At 36.6% G+C, this 27,168-nt stretch overlaps 1 protein-coding gene across 1 annotated transcript in view; it reads left to right on the top strand.

Annotated features, from left to right (window-relative positions):
• TRPA1 (transient receptor potential cation channel subfamily A member 1) overlaps nucleotides 1-24,362 on the top strand; it is a 37,538-nt gene extending 13,176 nt beyond the window's left edge. The window contains exons 9-27 of the mRNA XM_032127466.1: nucleotides 487-586; nucleotides 1,501-1,601; nucleotides 2,879-3,048; nucleotides 3,137-3,301; nucleotides 3,988-4,102; nucleotides 5,335-5,501; nucleotides 6,354-6,447; nucleotides 7,064-7,123; nucleotides 8,058-8,156; nucleotides 8,965-9,035; nucleotides 9,450-9,597; nucleotides 10,196-10,285; nucleotides 10,519-10,688; nucleotides 12,765-12,894; nucleotides 13,019-13,201; nucleotides 14,119-14,187; nucleotides 20,698-20,808; nucleotides 21,314-21,411; nucleotides 23,244-24,362. Coding sequence (XP_031983357.1) covers nucleotides 487-586; nucleotides 1,501-1,601; nucleotides 2,879-3,048; nucleotides 3,137-3,301; nucleotides 3,988-4,102; nucleotides 5,335-5,501; nucleotides 6,354-6,447; nucleotides 7,064-7,123; nucleotides 8,058-8,156; nucleotides 8,965-9,035; nucleotides 9,450-9,597; nucleotides 10,196-10,285; nucleotides 10,519-10,688; nucleotides 12,765-12,894; nucleotides 13,019-13,201; nucleotides 14,119-14,187; nucleotides 20,698-20,808; nucleotides 21,314-21,411; nucleotides 23,244-23,475 — 2,373 coding nt within the window. The 3' untranslated portion in view covers nucleotides 23,476-24,362. The remainder of the gene's footprint in view (nucleotides 1-486; nucleotides 587-1,500; nucleotides 1,602-2,878; nucleotides 3,049-3,136; nucleotides 3,302-3,987; nucleotides 4,103-5,334; nucleotides 5,502-6,353; nucleotides 6,448-7,063; nucleotides 7,124-8,057; nucleotides 8,157-8,964; nucleotides 9,036-9,449; nucleotides 9,598-10,195; nucleotides 10,286-10,518; nucleotides 10,689-12,764; nucleotides 12,895-13,018; nucleotides 13,202-14,118; nucleotides 14,188-20,697; nucleotides 20,809-21,313; nucleotides 21,412-23,243) is intronic.
• Nucleotides 24,363-27,168: the final 2,806 nt, after the last annotated feature.

Raw genomic sequence — 27,168 nt, 5'->3', positions numbered from 1 at the left:
TGATTTCTGGATGCATTACTTCTTGAATCATGTAGAGGTTCAGAAAGATCTTTTTCTGCTAATTGTTTGATACATAAGAACACATCATTTAAAGGGCTACAATTTTTGCATTTTTACATAGTGTCAATCCTGGTATCTTCGAGTTAAAATTTTATATTGAGAATTTAAGTACATGGAAATGTTCTCTAAAAAAAGATCATAAGCTGTAAGTTCAGTATACCTAGAAGTAGGCCACTATTATTTTGGTATCTGAATTTTTATATATAGATGATTGGGCTGTGGCTGATGGATAGAAACCCTAGCAGTTTTATAGAGAGAGGTAATGTGTTTGTTTATTTGTGTATTTATGTAGTGTGAAATTACTTATCTGGAGCATCTGAAGTTACTAAGAATGCCTATATTTCTGCCATGATGATAAAGGGTAGCACCATTTTAAAGTTTCATTTACTCATTATTCACCATAAACTTGGAATTCTTTTTTTGCAGGGGGCTAATATTGATAGCGTTGACATAGAAGGTCGATCCCCACTTCTGCTGGCCACTTCCTGTGCATCATGGAAAATTGTCAATTTACTGCTCTCAAAAGGTAAAAAAGGAATATACACATACTATATATATATATATATACTTCCTTTGAGCAGGGTTCATTCATGTTAAAACTCTGGGTCCAACTTTCCTCTCAATTTGAATTCACTACTTTGTCATCCATCCCAGGAGCAGCTGAGCTAAACAGCTGCACACTGCTGGTATCCCCTGAGATAAAGGAAGAAGTGGTGTGATGATTTCACCCCTTTAAATACAGCATGAACAGGCTATTAGAAGAATGTGTATGCCATGTGTCACGCTTCTCAAGGTGGAGGTGGCACTGGCACTCCATCCCTGCACTTCTCAGCAGCTCACGAAGTAAAGCGGAACAGTGGAATAAATGCACCACTCATACAGAGTTGTGTTTCGTACCAGCAACCAATCTTTGAATGTTAAAGCCCACAGTTCAAGCCTCACCCATGGTTTTATGAAATCACAGTCACCTTGAAAATGTTGGAGCTATATCTCTTTCATTTGCTGTGTTTTGGTGCAAGTTAATGATTATTACTCTACTTCCTCTAGGTAATAGTACAACTGATTTTGTTAAAAAGCCTTATAGTAAGTTTTGAAAGTGTAATAAGGTTACAACTTCAAAGATTAGAAGAGGTGATTATCTGCATCTTTAAATTTCCTCCTGAATTGTGGGTGCTCAGCATCTTAGAATATAAGGGCCCCATATAAACCTTAGTACTGCAATGAAATACAAAATGCATACACACAAGAGAATGATGAAAGCTGTTGGTAGGAGTGATTTTTTTGGGAAGCAAAATTATACATTACAAGGCTGACTTGAATATTTTATAGATTTATAAAACATATTTGTTCAACATTTGTTCCTTTGTCTTAAACATCATTATGTAGTGCCAAGAACCAGCAGTTTTGAAGTTGCTGGTATTTATTTCCATATTTATTTAGGAGCAAATGTATCATTAAAAGATCATCTTGGTCGGAATTTCTTGCATTTGACCGTGTTGCAGCCTGGAGGATTACAGCATCTGAATGAGAAATATCTGCAGGTACAGTAAATATCAATTTATGTCTTTCTGTTACCCTTACTAAGAAAATGTAAAGAAAAAAGCAACTACCATTTTATTTTAGTATGTTTATAGAAATTCTTGTTACTTGTTAAGTAGCCCAGTGTCACAAGAAATGGTTTGAAGAGGTGCATATCACATATCTCTCATGAAAACATTTCAAAGCCAATAATACAGTTTTCTTATTGCCAGGCAAAGAAATAACATAATCCCATAAATTATTTTGCTGTTGGGGGATTGAATAGCTCAAGAGGTAGGCAATAAAATATAGAACTTTTCACTTCTATTTTCCCAGCTTGCATGCAGTAAAGCTAGGAGACGTGCTCATAATCAGTCAACATCTAGAATTTGCAGCATATTCTGCAGGAGCTTTCTGTGGACTGGACCATAATGAAGTCTTAGATTTGGTTTGTAAAAAGATTTCGAACATAAATTTGTATTTGGCTATGTTGAAATGAAGCACTCATATTGATAGAGCCCAAGCTTGCTTGAAGCAGTTAAATTTTCTGGCCTCCAGAGCTCCAGAAATAGCCTTGTAAATGTGAATCAAATATAACTCATCTTAAAACATGTGCTGAAATTTGTGAACACCTGTGATTGTGTTTCAGAATGGATTTAGCCTCCCTTTTCAGCAGATGTAGTGAATCAGTTTTAAAACAGAGTGATAGTTCTCTGCACTTTCTGATTATGGATCATATTAGTAATTCGGACAAATAAGTGGATCAGACTGTGGGAGGATTTTTTTTGTTGTTTTAAGAAAGGTTGTAGCATATTAGACAAGGTACAGAGGAAAACAGGGAAGTGAAGATGAAAAAAGAGAAACGGGAAATGAATTTACACTGTAAAGCAGTGAACTGCTGGGTTTTGACAATCAGAGGTTTTGCTCCTGAATCTAGACTATAAGACTGCCTTTATGTATGAAGGTACAAGCCTTCTGCTGCCAGCAGTGAGCATTATGTTGGAATGGCAGCAAAGAAGAATTTCCTGTATTGTGCTGTGGCTGGGCTGCAGTAAGGATGCAAATTAGCAGACTCCTATGTTCTTTGAAGAGTAGTTGCTTGAAAAAAATGGTGACCCCCAAATCAGCAGATAAAAAAATGCTCTTTGTTCCTAAATTTACTTAAGTTTATTTCTTATTTTTAGATACTGCTTTAAAGTATTAATGCTATTGTTGCAAGCTATTAGAAGATATGGAGCATAAGAGATATAGATGTAATTCTGCTTTTTTTGTTTTTGGGTATTTCTTGGGGGGATAACAGATGGAACATATTAAAAATCTCGTAGTGGATGAAGATAATGAAGGATGCACTCCATTGCATTATGCATGCAGACAAGGAGTGGCCCTCTCTGTAAATAATTTACTCAGCCTCAACGTTTCCATCTACTCTAAGAGCAGGGATAAGAAGTCGCCCTTACACTTTGCTGCCAGGTTAGTGGCACAGTCTGGGCAATGGAATCCATGCCATGGTTTTAATTTCTGTATTTTTGACATTAATTTCTGTGTGTATCTTGCAAAGCTATGGGCGCATCAATACTTGTCAACGACTTATAAGAGATATGAAAGACACAAGACTTTTGAATGAAGGTGATAAGAAGGGAATGACTCCCCTTCATTTGGCAGCCCAGAATGGTCATGAGAAGGTAGTTCAGTTTCTTCTGAAGAGAGGGGCTCTTTTCCTCTGGTAAGTATACAGATTTTCATTCAAATTGAATGAAAATTCAAATTGAATTTTCATTCAAATTTCATTAAGCCAAAAAAGAAGTATCCCCCTATGTTTTATGTTCATCTGCTGGGAAGTTAATGCAATATAAATATGAGTATATTAGAATAATTACTATATTAATGTATGCAAATACAAACATGCAGCATAAGAGCATGTTTATAAAATACTTGTAAAACAGAGAGTCAGGGCTAGCTGTAAAGCCAAGGCCTCTAATGCTGGGGAAACTGAGGTTTCTCTGAATCCACCTGAGAGAAGAATATTGAACCTTTTCATGGAAAAAAATTTGGTTTGGAAATATTACAATCATTTCAGCTTCAGTTACAGGCTTGAGTAGGGTTTCTTAGGACTGGTGGTTCACAGGCATTCTGCCTTGCAGAGTAAGTCCTGCTTTCAGGTCAAAGATCCTCATGTCTCGGAAACAGAGATTAAAAGAGGGAGACCTGAGTACTGTTATTGAGTTGAACCTCGTATTTCTGAATGGTATATTGACCTTCACATAGTAGTTGACAGAAGGCATGGACATCTCTGCAGTACTCATGCCAAAGAAAAGAGGTCTGAGTCAAAGGAGCATACATTTACATTTACCTTAAATTTATAAAAGGTGTTTTATTTATAATAACTAATTTTATACCATTACATGTAAGTGATTATAAAGGCTGGACAGCCCTGCACCATGCTGCCTTTGGAGGATACACTCGCACAATGCAGATCATTTTGGATACTAATGTGAAGTGTACTGACAGAGTGGATGAAGAAGGGGTATGTGTTAACATTATTTGTTTCTTGTCTGCTATTGCTTCTAGACGAAATGTCAGGGCTAGGCTATTACTAGTTTTCCACTGTGTATTACATGTTTAATACTTTATTTTGTGTGGCAGACTCAGTGCTGTTACATTTCACCACTGTTAAATGTTCGTTTCTTGAATAAATATATGACTGATGAAATTGTTATCCAATTCTTTTAAGTGGGAGACAAAAAATAGCAAATAGCCTAATAGAAAACATGAAATACTGAGTGTATTAGACATGTCTCCCTTGCCCCCTGTACAGTGCAAGAATATTTTAGCAATGTAGTACAAACATCGGTAAAGCAAATTTAAAGAACTTACACAGATTTTTGAAAATCTGTTATCAACTATAGCTCATTAACATATTTTTTAATATCCACTGCACAGTGTTGTCCAACAAAAACAGCACCTATCTTGCTCTGGAGTGTGGACAACTGCAGTGTGTATTAGATCAAGACAGAATCCCTTTCTTGGATTGAAGGCCTCTTGTATGAACCTGTCCCATCAGAAACACAGGGCGATCATTTTAAAGAACTGTTCAATTCCCAACACAGAAGCTGTTGCTAATTTCTCTGAGAACTGGTGTTGAAAACATTTAGAATTACTAGATTAGAAACAAATCTTGACTATAAATTTGTGATAAGCCAATTCTTTGTCCTTAATTTCAATCAGAAGAATCTGGGTGCATTCAGAAGACTCTCAAAAGTCAGTTTCAGTGTACTTGATTCCTAAACCACTCATTCCCTTACTTTTATGAAAATACCAAAGAAAAAAGAAATGTTCCATTTACAAAATTGTGCCCTCAGATTTTCTTGCAGATTTTTTTTATGAGAACATCTGGATATAACTGGATGCTTCTCTTCTTGATTATCAAATGCAGATGTTCTGTATCTGTAGATACCATCATTTTTACCTATTGGTGACTTGCAGTTTGTTAATTATGAAACTAAAAGATATTAATTAATTGGCTTTTCTTACCTACAGTGAGTTTCGTCTTCAGATGTTGCCCTACTGTAGCTGTAGACATAAAGAGCATGTCTATAATCTCTATGAGAATCTCTGACAATATTCTAATGTTCTATGTTGCTAGTAAAAGCATTTGAGATTTGAAACTGCAAAAAGCTTGTGGCTTTTCAATGTGGGAAAGCACTGAAACACTTTTTTTTACTTGCTCACATACTGCTATACTGCTTGTCTGCACAGAACACAGCTCTGCACTTGGCTGCACGAGAAGGTCATGCAAAAGCAGTGAGGTTACTTCTTGACTATGGTGCAAAAATTCTCTTCAACAAAGCAGTAGCTTCTTTTTTCCATGAAGCAATACACAATAGGAGAAAAGATGTAGTGTCTGCTGTCATTTTGCACAAAAGGTAAGGTATACAGAAAACACTTTTTGAATTTATTTTCCAGTGTGTTTTGTTTTGTTGGGGTTTTTTAGAATTAGATTAAATTCTGAAAATCTGTAGTTTAATAAGTAAAACTGAGTACTTAGTTTAAAATTCCAGAGGTTATGTTCTGTTCTAATGAGCACAAATCAAAAATGGCATAATTGTAATGGACGTCAGATATGTGGCAAGTTGTTTTTCATATTACATTGAGTATTTGGATTCTGTGTTAAAAAACATGTAGAAGCCATCAGAAATAATTTTGACCTATCACATAATGCTTAATGCCTACAGAATATTAATCAAAGTGTAAATACCACTGAAAAAATTCAAGAGATTTAATTTAAAATTGTGATTTTAAATATTGCACATATTTTAAAATGTGGCATTTCAACTGCAGTTTAGACTATTTTATGTTACAGTATAGTGAAACCCCACTTTAGGAATAAAGCATTACACTATTGCCTAATCATTGCATCTTTTGGTAAGAGTTACAGGAATACTCACAGGATTTTACTGTATTTATTATTACTTGCCTACTTTTGTAACCCAAGATTCCAGAATTCATTCCAGTTTCATATTTTTTAGGAGATCTTAGCATAGTCAAAACATTTCTGTTTAATTGATAACAGAATTTAACATGAATCATTCTTACAGAAACATCCAGAATATTACTCAATTATTCCCGAAACAGCTTAGTTTCCATTTAATAGTGCATAAAATTGTTATATGTTATGATTTTCAATACCTTAAATAAAACTCAAATAATCTAAAAGTAGTTAATTTAAAACAGAAGCAATTAAATAATTTTGCATTATCTGAAATAATTTTTTGCAGATGGGAAGAAGCTGTTGTGACTTTCTCTCACTATTCCAGTGCCAATAAGTGTCCTTTGCTGGAAATGGTTGAGTATCTTCCTGATTCATTTAAAGTAAGTTTTCTGCACATGACTTCACAAAATAACCTTAGTTGTGCTGCATTGATTTTTCTGCTTGCTGTCCTCACTAATACATATTATTATAAAATAGAAATAATATAAGTTCACAGAATTATTTAATATTATTCTAGTGATAGTTTCTAATTGTCGAGTTTATGTTCTTCAGTATTAGAAAAGTTCTTAGCTTCCTGAGATCAATGGAGCTATAAAAGTAATATAAAAAGACGTATAAATGTAATGAAAGTCATAAGTGAATTGGGTTCAAAATCATCTGAGATATTTTCACTCTCTCAGCTAACTGCTAAATGTTACAGAAATGTTTTTTTATTAAAATAGCAAGTGACTTGGTATGTATGTATTTATAAACTATTCACCCTTCATATTTGTAAACTAGCATGTAGCCTTGTAAACTGAATAGTTTATATTTAACTCCTACATGTAAACTCTGGAATTTTATGCCTTCAAAACATACATCACAAAATCTGATTGAATCATCACTTCTGTTAGGTGATTGTTGTATTTGACGGTCATTTTCTTCTGGTCCAAACACATTCTTTCTGTTGAACATTGTCTATATCACCTTAATTCACTTTTCTGTTCATCTACAAAGCTGGTGTTGGACAACTGCATAATCGAGTCTTCAGAGGAAAAGACAAGTCGAGACTTCTACGTAAGTAGATGAAAAGGTCTGGGAGAGTGCACAGTACATATATTTTAATTTATATGTCAAGTTCAAATATGTAAGGTACACTTGCAGATGAATCTCAGATATTAACACAGAACGCAGGTAACAGATCTTATTTTATCCTTTGGACTGTAAATGGTTTGAAGTTCAGTTTCTGTAATCTTCATGCTTACACATTTTAATAAGTGTGACATTAAACTTCTACAATCCATAAACGGTTTCTTTGCTATGTTAATTTTTGCAGTCAGGCTGGGTATCAGAGATTATGGGTATTTCAAAATAGCAGTGAGAGAAGACACCTAATATCTATTTATGCATATCAAAAGTATGCTTGTAATAAGTAGTGCAGTTGTCATCATTGATTCAGAGTTCAACGTTTCTTTTTTTTGTACATGCTTCTCCAAAATCTTAAGCAGTAGATTGCTTTTAACAATGCTACGGAGGTATGAATGTTATATTACCTTTGAAACCATATTGAAAACCTCCTTATCAGTGATTATATTGGATTGTGTCCACATCATTAACAGAAAACTTGCAAATTTTTTGCTACTGTGCATTTTCTTTATATTGTATTATCAAAGCCATATAACTTTTAAAGACAAGCTTTTCTTTAAAGTTGGCATTAAAACAAATTACAGTTGTGAAAATGATCATTGCTAATAGCAATGTGTTAGCAAGAAATGTGCACTTTTTGTTTTACATTTCAAAATGGCTGTTTGTTTAAACGTCTTTCAGTCACAGATGTGTATCTTGATGGCATGTGTTCAGCTAACAGTGAATATACATCTTGATTCTGACAACCTTGACACAATATGCTTTTTTTTCTCTAAAGGACAGCCTTTTTGTACTAAGAACATAATCTAAGACTGAGATAACAATTTGCATTATATTTAAATTCTGGTGTATGTGTGTTATATAGATTGAATATAACTTCCGATACCTTCAGTGTCCCTTGACACTTAACAGGAAAGTAAAGGATGGTGAAGATATTTTCTATGAACCACTTACCACTTTAAACGTAAGTTCTAGTTTTACTCTGACATCATTGCCTGCTGTCTTGGTTCAGATACAATCAAGAGGTTTTAATTTTTCATCATAATATTTCTTCTCCAAAGCCCATAACTCTGTATATTAAAAGTATATTGAAATTAAGTATGGGCCAAAGATCTAAGTAATAAAAAAAAATTCTTTTAGGTTTAGATAAAGCTATGATTGTTCAAGAGAATGTGCTGTATGTGCAGCTAGTACATCAAAGAAAACCACACTCCAGTCATTGTAGTGACCATGCACTGGAATGTAAGGCACTGAAAAACCTGACAAGCTGATTTGTTTCATATGCTAATTGCAAAATACTTATTGTGCCCCAAACAAATTTGCTGGTTTTTTGCATTGTCAATCTGTTTTCTCATTCTTTGTCAGAAAATGTTTATACAACAAACTTTCTGGCTTAATATGCTTGCATTTTGGGATAGCTGTTGGCAATTAGTTGTTGCACTGACTAATAATAAATAAATAAATATTTTCTTATTAAACTTAAAAGTGTGGTCTCACAGGTATAGTTGAAAATAGTCTGTATAATTTTTTTAAGCTTGAAATAGACTAACAGAGCCACAGCTGAGAAGCTGAATGCCTTAGCAGGCAGGGAGGGCAAGATAGTGATGGGTTTGCCCCAGAGTACTTAATCAAAAGAACTTTGCCGTATCTTACACACATTTTACTTTCCATTAGGCTAATATTCAGGTAAAAAAGGTGGCCTATCCAGTTTTGTAATCACTTTGCTTACCTAGATGAATTAAATTGGATCCTTCTCTACTTGTGTTTTGTAGGCCATGGTGCGCCACAATCGCATGGAGCTACTCAGTCATCCTGTGTGTAAAGAATACTTGCTTATGAAATGGTTGGTCTATTTTAATGTACATAAAATATAACACTACATGTCAAGATAAAGACTATTGTGCCCGAAAGTTGTTTAATAAAATGTGCATATTTATAGAGTAGACTGAGCAAATGTCTTTTCTGTAAAGAGTAACTTAGCATTTGGTAAAGATTTTTTGATACTTACAACAAAGAAAACTACTATCTTTGTTTCCTAATTATTGCAAAAATATAAATTAAGGTTGCCAAGTTAAAAATGGAAAGAACAAATGGCAAATACACTTTAGTCCACGTAAGTGATGAACATATTCATCACAAAGGGACATTTCAAGAAATGTTTATTTCCTCATCTTGAAGACATTATTGGCTGTTAAATTTGAATGCATGCTCTTCTAAATTTGTAAAGTGTTGTAACTTTAACATTCTCACTTTCAAGGATGGCCTATGGGTTTCGAGCACATCTAATGAATTTAGGCATATATTCTCTTGGTCTCATCCCACTGACTCTTCTGGTCACTCACATACAACCAATAAGACCTCAGAATGGAACAGAGCTCTATGAAGCAAGACCATTAGAATATGAGGTACTTTTATTAGTAGTCACAATATGTTTAGGATTTTTATAGCAAAATGATAACATTATTTAAATAATTTTTAGATTAATTTATGATCTAGCAACTCTAAGGAATAGAATTAAAGTGTGTATTTCGAAGCATTCAGCAGCAACCTTTTTATATAATTTTCAGTTCTCATTTCTTGTTTTTACTTTTTTCTGAGAAATTTACACATGGTTACTTCAGCTTTTTCTCTGAAGTGAATAATATTTGTTTAATGTTGAAGAAAAATGATTCACATGAGAGAAAAGGCATAGAACTGAAACAGGAACTCAAAAAGGATATGCTAGTAGAAATACAAAATAAAATAAACTCAAGGGTTATAAAAGGTTCATGAAGATATCCTGATACATGAAAAAATCATGAGAATCACATATGCAGCCCAATCCAGTACGAGGATTTCACAATAAATATTAGTAAAACAGAATTTAGATAGTAATAAGTTTATATGGCACAAGCTAACTGAGTTGCTTAACTTGGCAATATAATGTATATATAATAGGTAGAGCTGAAATGAACATTCCTTTAATAATTTCTAATTTCTTTTGTGCTCTGATTTTTGTTTCAGGACTCATACTTCACCAGAGTGTGTATGTGTTTAGTTTTAATTATGAGTTTACTGGGCATCTGCAAAGAAATATTTCAGCTAATTCAGCAGGTAAGTACATAGAGAAATAACATTAATCAGACAGTGTGCTTGCATGGAAGCTTGTATGATATTGAAATTAATCTGATTTTTTCCTGATTAGAAGGGAAATGCGAATTTACACCTTTTAATTTATATATATATGTAAAAATTAAAACTGAGGAGATAATTTAAGTAGCATATTGAATTCATTGCTTTAATGATGGATGACTTGTAAATATTAACCTGTTTCTCTTAAATCCTAGAAATTGAAATATTTGTTGGATTACTCCAATCTACTGGACTGGACCATATATACTACAAGCATAATTTTTGTGTCTTCTTTATTTATTAATACACCAGCTCATTTGCAGTGGGAATGTGGAGCAATTGCTGTATACTTGTCTTGGATGAACTTCTTGCTTTATCTTCAACGGTAAAAATTTTTTATGGGCTTTACCATAATATATTTTAATATTTTTGGATATTTTACATATCCTAAACTGTGACTGATCAAGTTTGACAGTCCCATTTTGTATTTTTATTTTTTTCAAACTATACAAGTTTCCAGATTAGGACCATAGGAATTTTTTAATCTCTGATGAACTGTAAAGTCATTTTCAGTGTTTTTCATGTAGAGCATCACAGCATTTGTTACAGCAGCTATAGAAACAACAATACTTATTTTAATGTTAATTAAGCAAAGCAATGCTTAATTGTATCTTTTAAAAATCATCTTTTGTTACACTGCATAGACTTTGACTAAAAAAACCCAGAAAAATATGAATTATGAGAGGCATAAGGAAGTTAGGTTTTTATGAGTAATACCTGGGAGAAGGAAAATTCTTTTGTCATTTTACTCATTAAGTGGCACATCTCGCTTCTCTATACCATAGTGTCCTGTAAAAGAATTACAGTGAATGATATTATTTCTTCAGTTGACATGACATCTGTTTATTGCCCTTAATTATCTTAAATGTTGTCACTGGCACAATAGTGTCCAAGAGTTATAAACTGCAGGAGAGCTGGGTGGAGGAAAAAAATAATGTGGGTGTAGTGCTTAAGACTAAAAAATTAAATGCATTTGTGCCTGAGCAGGACTGCATGTGATAACACTGCATAAATGTTCTTCCAAGCCTTATTGTATATATGCACTAATCACCCCCATGCAGTCTTGCAGACAGACAACACAACATTTGGTGATAAATTTTGGGATTGTTTTAGTATAGTAGGGATGTTTAAGGACATGGTTTGTAAACAGGGTTAATGTCAAAGAGAGTGCCTTTATGGCATTGCCTCTGCTGCAAACCTTGTCCTGGCTGGGTCTGATCTTAGAGGAGTAATGAATGGGCGTGTCCTGTCTGCTCTGGGCAAAATGAGCATTGAACCTACGCAGCGAAAAGTAAACAGATGATTGCGCAACCTTCCTTCTGCTGCTCAATGAAATGCCTGACTATTTTTTCAAGTGTGTAGCAATAGAACTCTACACATGATTTTTCTAACTCATTCAGGCTGTATTTTCCCAAGGCAACCTGTGATTCCATTGACTTCAATTGAATTTTGCCTGATAAATGCCTAACAAGTAAGAGAAGATCATGTTTGCTTTATTTCTAGCTTGACCTTTTCAGTCTTGCACATAATATTTCAGAGTGAAAATCATGTGGAGGGATTTTCACAGTTGCTACTGTACTAGCATAAAAAATCTCTTGGATCCTGGATTTCAGAGAGGACATAAATTCCCAAGTTCAGGTTTGAAAGAAAAAGTAATTTAATCTGCCTTATGATAATTCCTGTTCTGAGATTTAGTTTTTGTGTTAGCTAAGAATAGGGGAGGCTTGCCAGGTGACAGACTGTTGTTGGAAACACAGGTGTCTTAAAATTAAGCTATTCCCCTTCTCTTCCTGAGCAATGTGTTTCTTTTTGTTTGTTTGTTTTTCATACTTTGTATTGCAATAAAACTACAGATATGTAGTTTATTTCACATCTTGTAAACAGTGAAATCTTTTAAATCAGGTGTGTGGCTGCTACATGGATTATGGTGCCAGTTATCCTTTCTTCTGGTTGCTAATTTGCTTCGAGAAGCAGAAAAAAGTTGGATAATTTGCTAATGTTGTTATTCTGAATGCAAAAGTGGCACAATATTGTACTATCTATGCCTATGAAGAGAATAAATTTTATCCATGAAAAATACTATCTAAAAATTGTTCTTGTGCATTAAAAAATAAGCTTGCTGGAAGTAGAATCACGTGCACTCTTTTGGATGTGAAAGTAGAACAGGTTTGTTACCATCACAGAATTTCTCAGAGAGGCAGTCTCTTTCCACAGATGAAAATTGGCATTACTTACTGCCTTACATAAATCACTGCAAGGGATTCTAACTTCAGTATTTCATGGCTTAGGAGAAGACTTGGCAGTGCTAGATTAATGGCTGGAGATGGTTATCTTAAAAGTCTTTTCCAAATGAAGTGATTCTATGACTGATTCTATATCTTTATTTTTACTTATTACCTAGATTTGAGAACTATGGAATCTATGTTGTGATGTTCTGGGAAATTTTGAGGACTTTGATTCGGATTGCTGTGGTTTTCTTTTTCCTGATACTGGCCTTTGGGCTGAGTTTCTTTGTCCTTTTGGGTTCACAGGTTAGTTCAATAATATAGTTAAGTTTTTATCATTATAAATATTCTTGGACTAAAGCATCTCAAAACTTTATTTTAAAATTTCATCAGTTGGGTTTTTTCTTTATTTTGCTCTTTCTTTTTGCAGCAAACATACAGCACACCTCTGCTTTCCGTAATGAAGACATTCGCAATGATGCTGGGAGACATAAATTACCATGATGCATTCCTTGATCCTTTACTAAGCAATGAATTGCCATATCCATTCCTTAGTTACACGGTTCTCATTATATTTACCTTGCTTATTCCAATCCTTCTTATGAACTTGCTAGTAAGTAAGCTGCTTATTAATATGCAAAAGTGGTTAAACACAAGTATATAGAGAGTTCTAGTATATAGAGTTACTTCAGTAAGTGACAGCCCTTCATTATTTAACCAATATTTTCAGTAACATATTAAAATGTTGCCATTCTCTGCACTTGTTTTCCATCCAGTTTGCAGTTCTAAGTACTTTCCCACGGCTCACTCCTGCAGGATTATTTTGTATATCTTTAGGTAGTAACTGTGGTGGGAACTTGAATTAGAGCTGCAGTGTATTATTCTGAGGTCTTGATAATTGGGGAACAACGATTTTTGTTCAATCCCTTGTTATATCATAACCTAGCACTAACCATAATAATTTAAAAAAGAAAAAATAAAGCCCAAACTCAAATCTTCATTGCACACAAAACAGCAAGTAGTGTTAGAACTGACTAACAAGTCTGATCTGAACATAAAGAATCAGAAAATGTGATAATGGTGAGAAAGGGGGAAAATATGTAATATATCCTCAGCCATGTTCCATTGAACATAATGTTTTTTAGGAAACAATGTATTCATATGAGCTGAGCAATAAAAAATCAAACAGCTCATGTTTTTAAAAGTTGTTTATTGCTGCCATGATTTTACTTAATCAAGAGATCAGCAGTTTTCTTAAGATTACAGCAGTAATGAAGAATCAAAAAGAAGGGATGTTATTCTTGATAAAAGTAGCTCTTTAGTGCCTTACCAACAGACCGAGTGTTGTCAGTAAAAACACTCTCTGCATTTATTGATACAAATATTTCCAAATATGCAAAAAATGTTTCCAAATTCAAGTGACAAAATAATTTAACTCTAGAATATCTTTTTTATTTAAATGTGAATGAGAAATACAATTGAAATCACAGACTATGAAAAAATAGATAGTGAAATCTTTCTTTTTTCTAGATTGGTTTGGCTGTTGGGGATATCGCTGAAGTGCAGAAATATGCTGCACTCAAAAGGATTGCAATGCAGGTGAGTAACATACTGTGGAAGCATCAAATATTGGAAGTACATATCACTGCTAGAACACTAACATTGCTAGAATTTAAATAGTTGATTTGTCATCACATTCCTAACTATCTTAGGATACCTGTAAAGCAAACTGGTGAACCCGGCACCTTATTCTGAATCTCATTCTCACTCGTGAGTCATTGCCCCAGAAGTGTACAAGCAAATGCATTTTTAAGGAATTTTTCAACCATCAGTTAAAGCAATTCTGAGTTTTCCCAAAAGCAGAGTCACAAAATCAGTAACTACAATGCTTGAAATCGCAGAGTTGTCTTGATGCCTTGAGGTGGCCACCTAAAAAACAGAGGCTAGTCAAGAATAAGAGAATAAAAGTAGGTATTTATTTGAAGGGCCTTCAAAGATACACCCTGGGCAGTCAAGAGGCTACTCCCAAGATGGACCTTGGGTCACAGGTTCTTCACACTTTTATAAGTTTGGTCGATTTGCATATCAGGGTTAATTCTCCAATTATAACTTCAGTTAATGATGTAATTACTCCAAGTTTGCCCCCCCTCTAGGCTTTGGTTTACCCGTTTTGGGGCCTGGTGTCCTTGAAGAGCAAACCTTGAGAGGCTTATATGTCTAACCAGCAGGAGAGAAGAGTAGTTAACAGGCCACATGAAACTTCAGAGTTACCCATTAAGCAGTGCAGGATTTGAAAAATATAAAAGTTAAAACTTAAGGCATCATTCCTCCCCTTTAGAGGCTTGGCAAGGCCTCTACCTTGTTGAGACTCTATTCTAAATATTCTAAATATCTACTCTAAAAGCAGTATACATCTAACAATAGTATATTATACACAAGAATTATAATTACAACTACTACGAACAACTCTTTAATCCAGGGCCAGTTTGGTAACCATGAAGTCAGGGTGTGGAAGATATAATCAGAGCTCAGTGTGTTATCTTTGAATGCTATCTAACATAAGATCTGAGTTGGTTGTCAAATTGTAAACAAATTTTGCTGATATTTCCACTTTGGTTTCCATGTCATTTGTTAGCTCTGTATCCAAATGAATGTCTTTGGATACACTTTGGACTAGAATCATATGCAAATTTTGGTTCCAAACCTGAGTCAGGTTACCAACTGTGTAGATAACAAGCACAGGAAAATAATCATTTAAACTACATCATCTTTGTTTGTTTCAGTCTCTGTTTTCTTAGTTGTTTCAGGAGCAGAAGCCTTCTTTACTCTGGACTAGTGAATCCAGGGTCCTTTGCCAGTGACTTTGATTGCAGTGAGGGTGGTCAGCAAAATCTGGAATGGTCCTCTCCACTTGGCCTGTAGAGGATCACTGTCCTACCACTTAACACAGACCCAGTCTCCAGGCTGGAAGGGATGTGCAGGGGTGTCCAGTTCTATGGGTCTGGATAAGACGATGTAATTCTGGAGCTTCTGCAAAGTGGAACCTAAAGCCATCAGATATCTCTGTAAATCAAGTTTCTCCCTCATGTGAATTTCACCTGGAACATGTGGAATTTGATATGGCCTGCCATACAATATTTCATAGGGACTGATGTTATCCCTCCACCTTGGTTGTATGCAGATCCTCAGCAAAGCTATAGGCAAGGCCTGAACCCATGTCATGGATGTCTCTTGACAAATTTTGCTGATTTGTACTTTAAGGGTTCCATTCATGCGTTCGACTTTTATCACTTGCTTGGGGTCTGTAAGGTGTGTGCAGAATCCCAAGCAATTCCCAAAATCTGACTAACCTCCTGAATCACATTTGCAACAAAATGTGGTTCCCTGTCTGGGGCCATACCCAAAGGAACCCCAAACCTCGGTATTACATGATTAAGCAAAACTTTCACCACCTCCTTGTCTGTGTTAGTGCGACAGGGATAAGCTTCAGGCCATCCACTGAAGGTGTCAACCAATACCAGTATGTACCTGTATCCTTCTTTGCGTGGTAACTCAGCAAAATCTATTTGCCAGTAATCTCCAGGAAGATCCCCTGCCTTTGTTACTCCTAACACAACTCTTTTCCTTGTATCAAGATTGTTTTTACAGCAGATTTCACACTTGCTCGCTACTGATTGTACATCTGCCATTCCCTTTCCTATTACTACCTTTTTCAGATGTTTCAAAAGATTTTCAACCCTGAAATGTGTGCTTGCATGTTCTCTTCGAGCTAGCTCTCGAAGGATTAGAGGTGGGACTACAACCTGATTCACTGGTATAACAGGCCATCCATTTTCTATGATCTCAGCCTTAAGAGACTTGATTAACTTGTGGTCTGCCTGGTCATACTTTGGGGTGAACCCTGAAAAATCAATCTCTTTTTGTGGAATTACTGCAAGAATACCTTTTTTCTGCAACTCCTTTTGCTGTTTCATCAGCAAAGTGATTTCCCAGTTCTGGAGTGGTTTTCCCTTTATGGTGACCCCTACAATGCATGATAGCTACTTCTGTGGGTCTTTTGATGCTCTCTAAGAGGGCAAAGATTTGTTCAGCGTGTTTGATTTGATTACCTTGAGTGTTCAACAGTCCTCTCTCCTTCCAGATGGCTCCATGGACATGGAAAACACGAAACGCGTATTTAGAGTCAGTCCATATATTTACTTTCTTTCCTTCACTCAGGTCCAGGGCCCTTGTCAGCGCAGTCAGTTCAGCTTTCTGTGATGACACATCTGCTGGCAGGGCCTTTGCCTTGATCACCTTGTCCTGGGTTGTTAACTGCATAACCTGTCATTCGTTTACCATTTCTCATTAAGCTGCTCCTGTCTGTAAACAGCTCCCAGTCTGGCTTCTCTAGGGGCACATCCTTCAGGTCTGCTCTGCTGGAATAGACCTCCTCGATTGTCTGCAAACAGTCATGCTCAGGCACATTGTCAGTTAAAGCAGAGGACAGAAACATGGCAGGGTTACCAACAGAAGTTGTTTTCAAGGTAACATCATTCTGCTCCAACACCAGTGACTGATATTTAAGCATCTGGTTGCCAGACAGCCAATGTCCTCCTTTCTGTTCTAATACTACTGCTACTGCCTGTGGCACATACGCTACAATGTTGTCCAAGGGTGAGTTTTTGGGCCTCTTGAATCAAGGTGACAGTAACCACCACAGCCTTCAAACACTCAGGCCATCCTTGGCTAATATTGTCTAGCTGTTTGGAAAAGTAGGCCCCTCCGTTGGCTTCCGAGGCACTGTGCTAATACACCCAATGCCACATTGAGTCTCTCATGTGTAAAAAGTTCAAAAGCTTTAGTTAAGTCTGGTAAACCCAGTGCTGGAGCTGACATTAGAGAGTGTTTCAGCTGTTTAAATGCAGATTTTGTGCTCTCAGTCCATGTAATGATTCCCTTTTCTGCTGCTTTTAATGCTCCATACAGGGGCCTTACCAGTAATCCGTAGTTTGGTATCCACAGTCTGCACCACCCAGCCATTCCCAGGAAAGCTTGCATCTCTGTCACGGTGTGGAGCTCTGGAAGTCAGCAGATGGCTTCTTTCCGTTCTTTGCTGAGCTGTCAGTGTCCACAAAAGATCTCAAGTCCCAAATAAACTACTGCTTCCTTGGCAATCTGTGCCTTGTCTTTAGAAACTCTGTACCCACTCAGTCCCAAAAAGCTTAACAAGCTTACAGTGAGCTGGATGCAGTCATCTTGCATTTTAGCTGCAATCGAGATGTCATCAACATATTGAAGAATAACCCCTCCTGGCTCTTGTCTCCTCCAGTCTTCCAATTCCTTTGCTAGCTGGTTTCCAAATATTGTTGGGCTATTCTTGAAACCCTGGGGTAGGACTGTCCAAGTAAGATGACTTTTCCTCCCTGTTTCGGGATTTCCCCACTCAAAAGCAAAGAGCTCCTAGCTGTTTTTATGCCCAGGAATGCAGAAAAAGGCATCCTTCAGGTCTACAACAGTAAACCACCCTAATTCGTCTGTCAGTGTGGTCAAAAGAGTATAGGGGTTTGCTACAACTGAGTGTATGTACTCTGTAATTTTGTTAATTGCTCTTAAATCTTGCACTAATAGATAACTCTTACCATCAGCTTTCTTTACTGAAAGGATGGGTGTTATACCTGGACTCACATTGCACTAATAGCCCATGTTGGAGGAATTTTTCAATTATAGGTGCCAATCCTCTACAACCTTCTGATTTCAAAGGGTATTGTTTTTGCCTTACCGGTGTAGCTCCTGGTTTGAGTGCAATGCTCACTGGTTCTGCCTGTTTGGATCTTCCTGGGACATCACTGGCCCACACAATTGGATTGACAGCATTTTCAGCTTCGATGAGGATTTCACCACATCTGTAAAAAGTGCGGCAACTTCGACAAATTTAGGTTCAGGAATTATAACTTGTACACCCTTTCCTTTTTGAATTTAATTTCAGCTTCCAATTTCTCCAGTAAATCCCTCCCCAGCAATGGTTTAGGGGAATTAGGCATATAAAGGAATTGGTGAGTTACCCAGTGCTTCCCCAGTTTAAATTTCAAAGGTTAGAAGAAAGGCCATGTTTCAGTTACCCCTGTTGCCCCAACAACATGAACAGTATCTTGACTTAGTTTCCCTTCTAAAGTATTTAATACAGAATATGCTGCTCTGGTGTCTACCACAAATTCGATATCATCTTTTCCCAGTTTAGCTATAACCGAAGGCTCTGCTGGGGGAAGAGCCTTCAGTCCCCATCACTATGAGTACAAGTCTTGTCCCACTGTGAGTTGGGGAACTGGAGGTTTCTTCTTCAACATTGGACAGTCACTTTTCCAATGTCCGTTTTTCTTGCAATAGGCACACTGATCTTTGTCCATAGGGGAAGTTCTCTTGGGTGGCTTCTCCTGAATAACCCTCTTGCTAGGATGGTGTCTAACTTTGTCACTTGGGTCTCTGTCCCAATACACTTTCCAGGCTACTTCTGACAATTTACTTATGTCTTGAACCCCATCTAATTTTTGCAGCTTTCTTCTTATATTGTTTGTATCTTGACCCATAAACAAGAGAACTAGGTGTGTTTTCCCCTCAGCTGAATCAGGATCTAGGTTTGTATATCTCATAGCAGCTTCTCTTAAACTATTTAAAAAATCAGTGGGAGAGTCATCATAAGTTTGCTTTACTTTGTAGCGTTTTGACCAATTAAGAGCTTTAGGGACACCATGTTTTAACCCATATACTATGAGATTTTGATATCGTTTTAATCTTGCCATCTGTTCTGGCATATTTGGGTCCCACCCTGGATTATCCATTGGAAAAATTTCAGTAACCGTACCTTGTATTGCCCTGCTTGCTATATTTGCCTCTGAAGGATTTATAATAGCTTTATTAACCATCTCTCTCTCAGTGGGATCAAGAAATGTGTCCGTCGTAGATTTCAAATCACTCCAGTCAGGGTTTTGTGTGTTAATTGCCCTACCTACCAAATTAGCTACTTTATCTGGGTTTTCTTTATATTTTCCAACGGTGGCCTTCCATTGTTCTAACTCTACGAGACAGTACGTAACTTTTATATAGATGGGTCCCTGATTGCCAACTGCTTGCCTCAAAGGGGCTTGCAGAAGGTTCTTCCCTTTTTGACCTAGTACGTTTGGCTATTGGACTACATTCGCTTATGGCTCTTCTCGCTATCTTTCCCCTCTTTTGACTGCTTAAAGCAGCTATTATTTCATCTTCCCCTTTTGAAGAGCTACCTGAGCAAGAGCTCTCTGATTCCATTGAATCTGCTGTGTTAGATCTTCCTTGGCCAGTCCTGGCACTACAAATCACTGACCACTACTTGCTTCATCATAGGAGCTAGGCAGTCCCTGGCCCTGCTCGCTTCAATGACATCATCTCCTGAGCCAGTCCCCCCGCGTGCCATGGAGACTCAAGGACCTGAGAGCGGGAGGGACGCCACTCCCTCTGTGAGAGGTCCCCTCCCAGCCCTCTCCATGGAAGGTTCTGCCCTCCGGCTCCACGCCCAGGGGCGGTGCTGTGGGCTGCACACGCTGGCTGTCTCCTCACCTCGGTCCCTCCCACCCAGGGGTGACCTGTGGAAAGCGGGAAACAGAGACAAGGGGGCATCCAACCAGAAGCTGATGGGGACGCCTGTGCCATCCATGGTCACCACGGCCACCCCGCCTCTTCTTTTATTGTCAGGGGCTTTGCCAAAGCTGCATCTCCCCCCTCCAGCTGCCCCTGCCCGTGGTGGCAGCAGCCCAGGTTGTGGGGGAGGGGCCGTAGCGGCCCGTCATAAGTAGAGAATTTATGCAGTGGAAAGAAGGTACACAAAAATCAAAAGGACACAAAATTCATTCTGCTATACTAAATTGTCATTAGTTAAAAGAGTGCACATCTATGTGGAATAATTAATTCTGCTAAGATACTCAATTCTGGTATGACTATGTAGTTTTAATGTCTGGGCTGGACTATTCAAATGTTATACCACTGTTTGCAGTGTGGAGAACTACTCCACAGTAGTGCAGTAGGGAATTGAATATAATGGCATGATGGTTATTTTCACATAAACATATCTCATTTTAAATGCAAAACTACATTTAGGTTAATCTTCACACCAACTTAGAGAAGAAGCTGCCATTTTGGTTCTTAAGTCGGGTGGACCAGGAATCAATCACTGTATATCCCAACAGGCCGAGATACTGTGGATTTATGGTAAGATGGTGAATATTACATAGAAGAATTCTTACCAAAAAGGGATATGATTAACTTTGTACACACATTGCTGAGGACGTTGTGTTAATAAGACTCAATCATTAACTGACATCAAGGGAATTGTGATTAGACCTTGACTAAGGTCAATGAAAATGATAAATCAGTTTGAGTGCAGCGGTATTCAGATATAATTAGTGTTTGAATATTCTGTGAACTGTAACTTTATTAAGTGAGACAAGCTACAAAAGATGTTCAGATAAAAATTAGAATTACTCCCTTTTGGCTTTTCTTCTTTTATTTGTTTACTTGCATTTCAGCTGCTGTTGATAGACTGAATTTTCTCATAAAACAAATTTTGAAAAACAAATGTTTTAATATATAAAAAAATAACATCATAACAGAAATTCTTTTCAGTTTTAACACTGTGTGAAGACTTACCATTCACTTATTTAATCTATTGTCAGACTATAGGATCTATTTAAGTTTGGTTCCATGTTTTGTTTAGAGCGTGTTCCAATATTGCTTTGGGTGTGAGGACTCTACCACATATGCGCAGAGCCCTGATACAACACTAGAATTGGAAGTTCTGAAGCAGAAATACAGGTATTTTTTGTGATATTTTACTGATGTAAAAATAAGTAGAGCAAATATTACAAACATACTTCTATTTTAAAAAGCATTCTAAAGCTCCATACTGTACGTAAGAAAAAAGTTACATTCCGTATTCCCCAGCCCAAACCAACACAGCTTGTTGCTCATTAGTGTAATCTCAAGTAATGGGGAAGATGCATTTTCATTTTAGAAATTTGTGTATGGAGCTTTTCAAGAGTTATTTGGAACTCCCAAGTGATGTCATTCCAGTTGATTTGCAAGTATATGCAATCTGTTACTGACTTTCCGCTGGTCTGATAGTAAATCAGATTCAGATTGCTTCCCCAGAAATGGATTGGTGTCTTGATTCTCCCTTGAACAAATCCTGTTTCCCAAAGGCTTGGAAGGCATTCTTTGTACTTTCTTGACTTATTCATCGTACAAACGTATCCATACGAATGGTTTCAAAAAAAGTTTTCTGTGAATGTACAGCTAGAAAAACGTATTCTTTCTCACTCAGTCTCACTTTCCTATGCACTTTTTTCTCTCCATTTTTTTCTTTCCCTTTTTTATTTAACCTACCAAATTTTTGTCTTCCTGCACAGATTCAGATTGAGTATTTTTTTTGCATGAAAAACTAAGCAAGAGTTGAAGGAGGGTGAGACTACACCCTACAGATATGGGCAAATCATGGACTTAGCAAGTCTTTCTTCAAATGCATACTACATCAATATATTATAAAACAGCATGAAACAGATTCTTTCTTGGTTGGGATTTTTTTGCTACAGAGAAGGAAGAAAACTATAATTTTATAAAATTCTTTGCAATAGAATAACTTGTGACAATATCATTATGGAAAGTTATTTTTACTACTCTGAAAATATTGACTGAAAACTCTTACTATGTTGCCAGTATGTTTTTATTATCAGAGTTCAAAACAGAGTTCAGTTGCTGCTGGAGCTAGTGTCAGTCAGTGCTGGGTGTATATATTTTTGAGTTTTGGTTTGGGGTGGGGTTTTCTTTTGTTTTGTATTTTTATTCCTGTGATTTTCATATATTTTAACATCTGTTACCATTTCTTTTTTAAAAAAAACCAAACCAAACGAATGAAGAAAAAACCCCTAACTATGTCTATAGCCCCCCAACTGTTCTTCACAAAGAGCCTTTTCAGTCATGAGATTTCATGTTGTAATTTAGTGAGTCTAGACATTCAGAAAAGTAGATTTTCAAAATGCCTGTTTGGTAGTTTTATAAAGACAGTTTCTAGACACATTTCCCATTTCTTTCATTGTTTCTTTAAAGATAACAGATACTGTGTTATGTATGTGTGATTCTAACTTAGGTTAACTACTTAGTTGCATCAATTGCACTTTGGATAGCACTTTGAGAGAGAACAGTTAGGGCCTCATCAGTATTTCTCATATGCTGTAAAAGTAGTTGTGAATTTCACTAAATGTTTTGGTTGCTTAATTGCTGTTGCAACTCTGTCCTTTTCCTTGCCAGACCAGAAAATAGGTCAATAGGAAAAACTTCTGATAGAACAGTCAATTATTACCTTATTTTGAGAGTGAAGTTGCTTCTACCTTAACTATATATTGAGCTACTTTTCACAAGAACCACGGATTTGTTCTTTAATCCTGTTTCCTGTAACATGGATAAGTACTTCAGCTTGAAGAATTAAATGTATTCTAGATGATAGTCCTTGTTAGCAGAACAGTTAATTAAGTACTGTCAGAAGTGTGAAGTACTGTCAATTTTTGCATCTGTAATTTTAATGACTTAAATGTCCTTTGAAATCAAATGACAAAGCCTGATGCATATTTGTTTGTTTGTTTGCTTTTTAGGCTCAAAGATATATCAACATTGTTGGAAAAGCAGCATGACCTCATTAAACTGATTATCCAAAAAATGGAGATAGTGTCAGAGGCTGAAGATGAAGACAGCAATGATCTATTTCAGCACAAATTTAGGAAAAGGCAGTTAGAGCACAAGAATAGTAAATGGGATACAGTGTTAAAAGCTGTTAAAACAAGTGTGCCTAACCCAAGCACAGAAAAGAACAATAGCTTCTTCTAGACTTGACTATGATATCTTGTTGTATTATCATTTTGTTCTACCTTAGGGTCACTTCTCTTATCGTCTTTGCATAATGTTAATGTGATACATCATGTATTCAAGCATAAAAAAGGCCAGATCCAAAACCAGGATGCAGGTGCTCAAAACATTATTTAAGGAGACTGGAGATGTCTACATCCAAAACTGTGATCCTAAAAGTGAGTGGCTAATCAGGAAAGTGCCTAACTCAACTGAGGTCAACCTTGCTGTCCTGGCAGTTCCCAAGGCTTCTGTCTAGATCTGTTCCTGGATTTGTCCCTAGTACACTTAGGTCTGTATGTAATTACATTATTTTCTGTTACGAGTATTTTTACAATTTCTAAATTTTTAGAAATTAGATTCTAGTAATTTAGTATTCAGCTGTTTGGAGAGAGCCAATGGACTTTGTGTAGCTTAAGGAAAAGTACCAAACTGATCTGACAGAGTGTGTTGGAAGTTTTGCTGAGTAGGGACTGCAGGATCAGGCCTGAAAGGTAGGAAGTAAAGGGTCATGAAGTTGTAATGTAAGGGAAGAACTGCTTTCTTTTATAGATAAGTGGAAGCAATTCACAGAGGGATCATTTGTACTAGCATGCATATAGCTTTATTAGAACGACATGTTTAATATTAGTCATTTACAACTTGCTGTTCTTATACTGCTAATGTGATTTTGGCCTTTCCAATAACCTAAAACTGATCTTGCTACTTTAATCCGCGCTTTGGTTTTATTATTCATTTACTGAATATTCAGTGCATTATGTAATATATGGTAATATATTAAATTTAGAAATAAACATGAATTAAAATGTGTTTAAGTACCCAAATATATTTGTTTCAAAACCAGTGCTAATAAACTAATTATGACTATACATGGTGGTAAGGCTCTGTGGTCTGCTTTTGAATTCAGACATTTTCTTTAACAACTTAGTATACATTAATTCTTCTCATTAAAAACCAATTATCATTCCTCTTTATTTAAAAGGTAGTCACTAGAAGGTAACTCACACTGTACAGAACTTGTCCAGTCTTCAGAAAACACTGGAAGGTGCACTGTAAATTAGTGCGACTTGTGCCTTAAAATTGCTATGGATGTTCAGTAGGCAAAATTCTTTCTCACCCAACTGCTCTATCCCAGAGAGAGACTTTAAATCCTGGCCAGATAAAATAGAGAAAGGAGGAGACTGCTGGAGGAGCAGCTCTGCTCCAGGGCCAAGCTTGGTGTGACACTGTGAAACAGGGAGAGAACATGTAAGCAGAGTCAGAGCAGAAAAAGTAAAAATATAACCATAGTCTCTGAAATTGTTGTGGCCCCTAAAGTGAGATCTATTCCTGTGAATAAATTGTTGAGGTTTTCTGCACTGCTCCCTCTGTCAGTAGAAGGAATGCCCAGGTTCTCAGGATAGGGCCGAACTTGAAAAATGTAATAACAAAGGTAATTTTAAATTCCTGACAGTCTGTGCCATTAACACTAGATGGCAGTGAGTGATAGCACTTTTGGGTAAGAAAATTGGACCTAAATGCATTTTGAGTGAAGAGGAACAGTAGTATGGTTACAGCACAATCAAAGGAGTCAGCACTCAAAAATTTTGAGCCTTTTGAGCCTCTTTAAACAGAACTTTGAGACCTTTTTATACAGCTGCCTCTCAGCTTTTCTGAATGTTCAGCTTACAATTTGAGAAAAGTTTTCCTTTCCAATTTTAAATAGAATGACAGAAATAAATTATTTTATAATTAGCTAACACGATAACATTGAATTAATTACTTATCTTTCTATGGAAATCATCAGACAGATTATTTATCATGTGATAGAGCTGTCTAATAGAACTTAAGTACAGGAGGTGTAGAGTTTAAGGAAAAGTACAAGTACAATTGGAATAAAAATCACTGTTAAAAAAATTGTGTAGACTGACCTGAAGATATTGGGCCATTTCAGCAATCTCTATGAGCAATCCTGTTAGAATCATTATGGTTGGAAAAGACCTCTAAGTAAGGTAAAATAAAAGACCATTGAGTACAACCATTAACTTAACACTGCCAGGTCCAGCACTAAACCATGTCTCTAAGCACCATATCTACATGGGTTTTTTAACTCTTCCACGACAGTAATTTCATTTTCCTGGGCAGCCTGTCGCAATGCTTGACCACCCTTTCAGTGAAGGAATTTTTCCTAATATCCAATGTAAACCTCTGCTGGCTCGACTTGAGCCAATTCCTCTTGTCCAATTGCTTGCTATGTGGGAGAAGAGACCAACCTTCACCTGTGTAGATATGTTACATGTTAGGTACAGCCTATATATGTTAACCAAAAGTGTCATAATGTGAATTTTTAAATTCACACTTAGGAATTAAGATGGATAAATTCTACTGAAATGTGTCCTCTGGGTGTGAATATAGTATCTGCAAACTGTGATGGGTGTATATCTGTACCCAATACTCACTGACTTCCCTTTAGTCTGTATGGAAGTAACACCTTTTCAATTGGGTTGCTTTTCAATTACTGACGGCTCTGTAGGCGTACATAGTCTCCTTTTGTCTCTTTCAGGATTGTATATCAAATATTGCTGATAGTGAGGGTAAATATTCCATTTCATTTCCTGCTGCTCAGCAGTGCTGTCATTGTTTTCTCCTCAAGATGAATGGCAATATGGTTCAGTCAATGGCACCATCTCCTCCCACCAAAACGAGATCGATCCCACGAGTTCCTGTTGGGAAGACTGACTTGTGCCTCATCTATGTGACACACAGGAGGGTCACAATTTTGGGAGAAGAAATGAGATTTCTGCATGAGCTGGTAGTCTGAAACAAGATGGCAATCCCTTGCTGAAACCAAAGATCCATATGCCTGGCTTTCTAGCATCAGATTCTTGCTGATAAGGACGGACTAGCAAAATACTTTGCCCGTGTAAATTAAAATTAGCTAGAGCAATAAAATACATCCTTAGTAGAAAATCTGAAGTGCCCAAATTTGAAGTGGATTAGAGTGAGACTTTTCAGTAGGTAGGAAGTAACTTGTTTCAAGCTGTCTAGTGTGCATATTGGTGTTCTGGATATGCTGCTGGAACAAAGACAAAGCCACTCTATAAGTAAGTCTCCATCATTTCTTGACTCACATTTTTTCTTCAAAGAAATAGCCTTGTGTTCTTTTGTTCTGTTGTATAATACCATTTTGTTATCTGCAACATACTGAAAATGTGACTTTGTGAAACATTTCACAACAAAATGCTGTATGAAAAATTGTGTTATAAAGGATTGGTAGAGGAGAACTCGCCCACACCCCCAAAATCAGCTGGGAATGATTTCAAACCCTTGAGGGCTAGACATATTAAGAAAGAAGAGGAATCTATATGAACAAAGTGGTGGTCCATCTCACTGGTTAGATTTTCGTTTTGTGAGATGAAATGCCCATAAGCAGAGCATGTAGCAAGAGACAGAAGAGATGAGACAATATCCTTAATCTGTAGAGGAGGACCCAAGAGAAGAAACCAGAGTCAGATTTTCCCTTAGGTTAATGCCCTTTTACTCTGCCCTGTAGGTGTAAGGAATCACTTAGGCTACAACATGGTATGCATCAGTTGTAAGCTGTCTTTACATTGACTGACAAGGGGTCTCACTTTGGGCAGGAACTCATGTAATGAACAGACGAAGTATAAGAGTGAGCAAACCTCACCCTGGAGT

The sequence above is a fragment of the Corvus moneduloides genome, chromosome 1 (assembly GCF_009650955.1).
Source record: "Corvus moneduloides isolate bCorMon1 chromosome 1, bCorMon1.pri, whole genome shotgun sequence".
Taxonomy (NCBI): Eukaryota; Metazoa; Chordata; class Aves; order Passeriformes; family Corvidae; genus Corvus; species Corvus moneduloides.
Note: the sequence above shows the minus strand (reverse complement) of the source record. Positions and strands in the feature narration are given on the sequence as shown.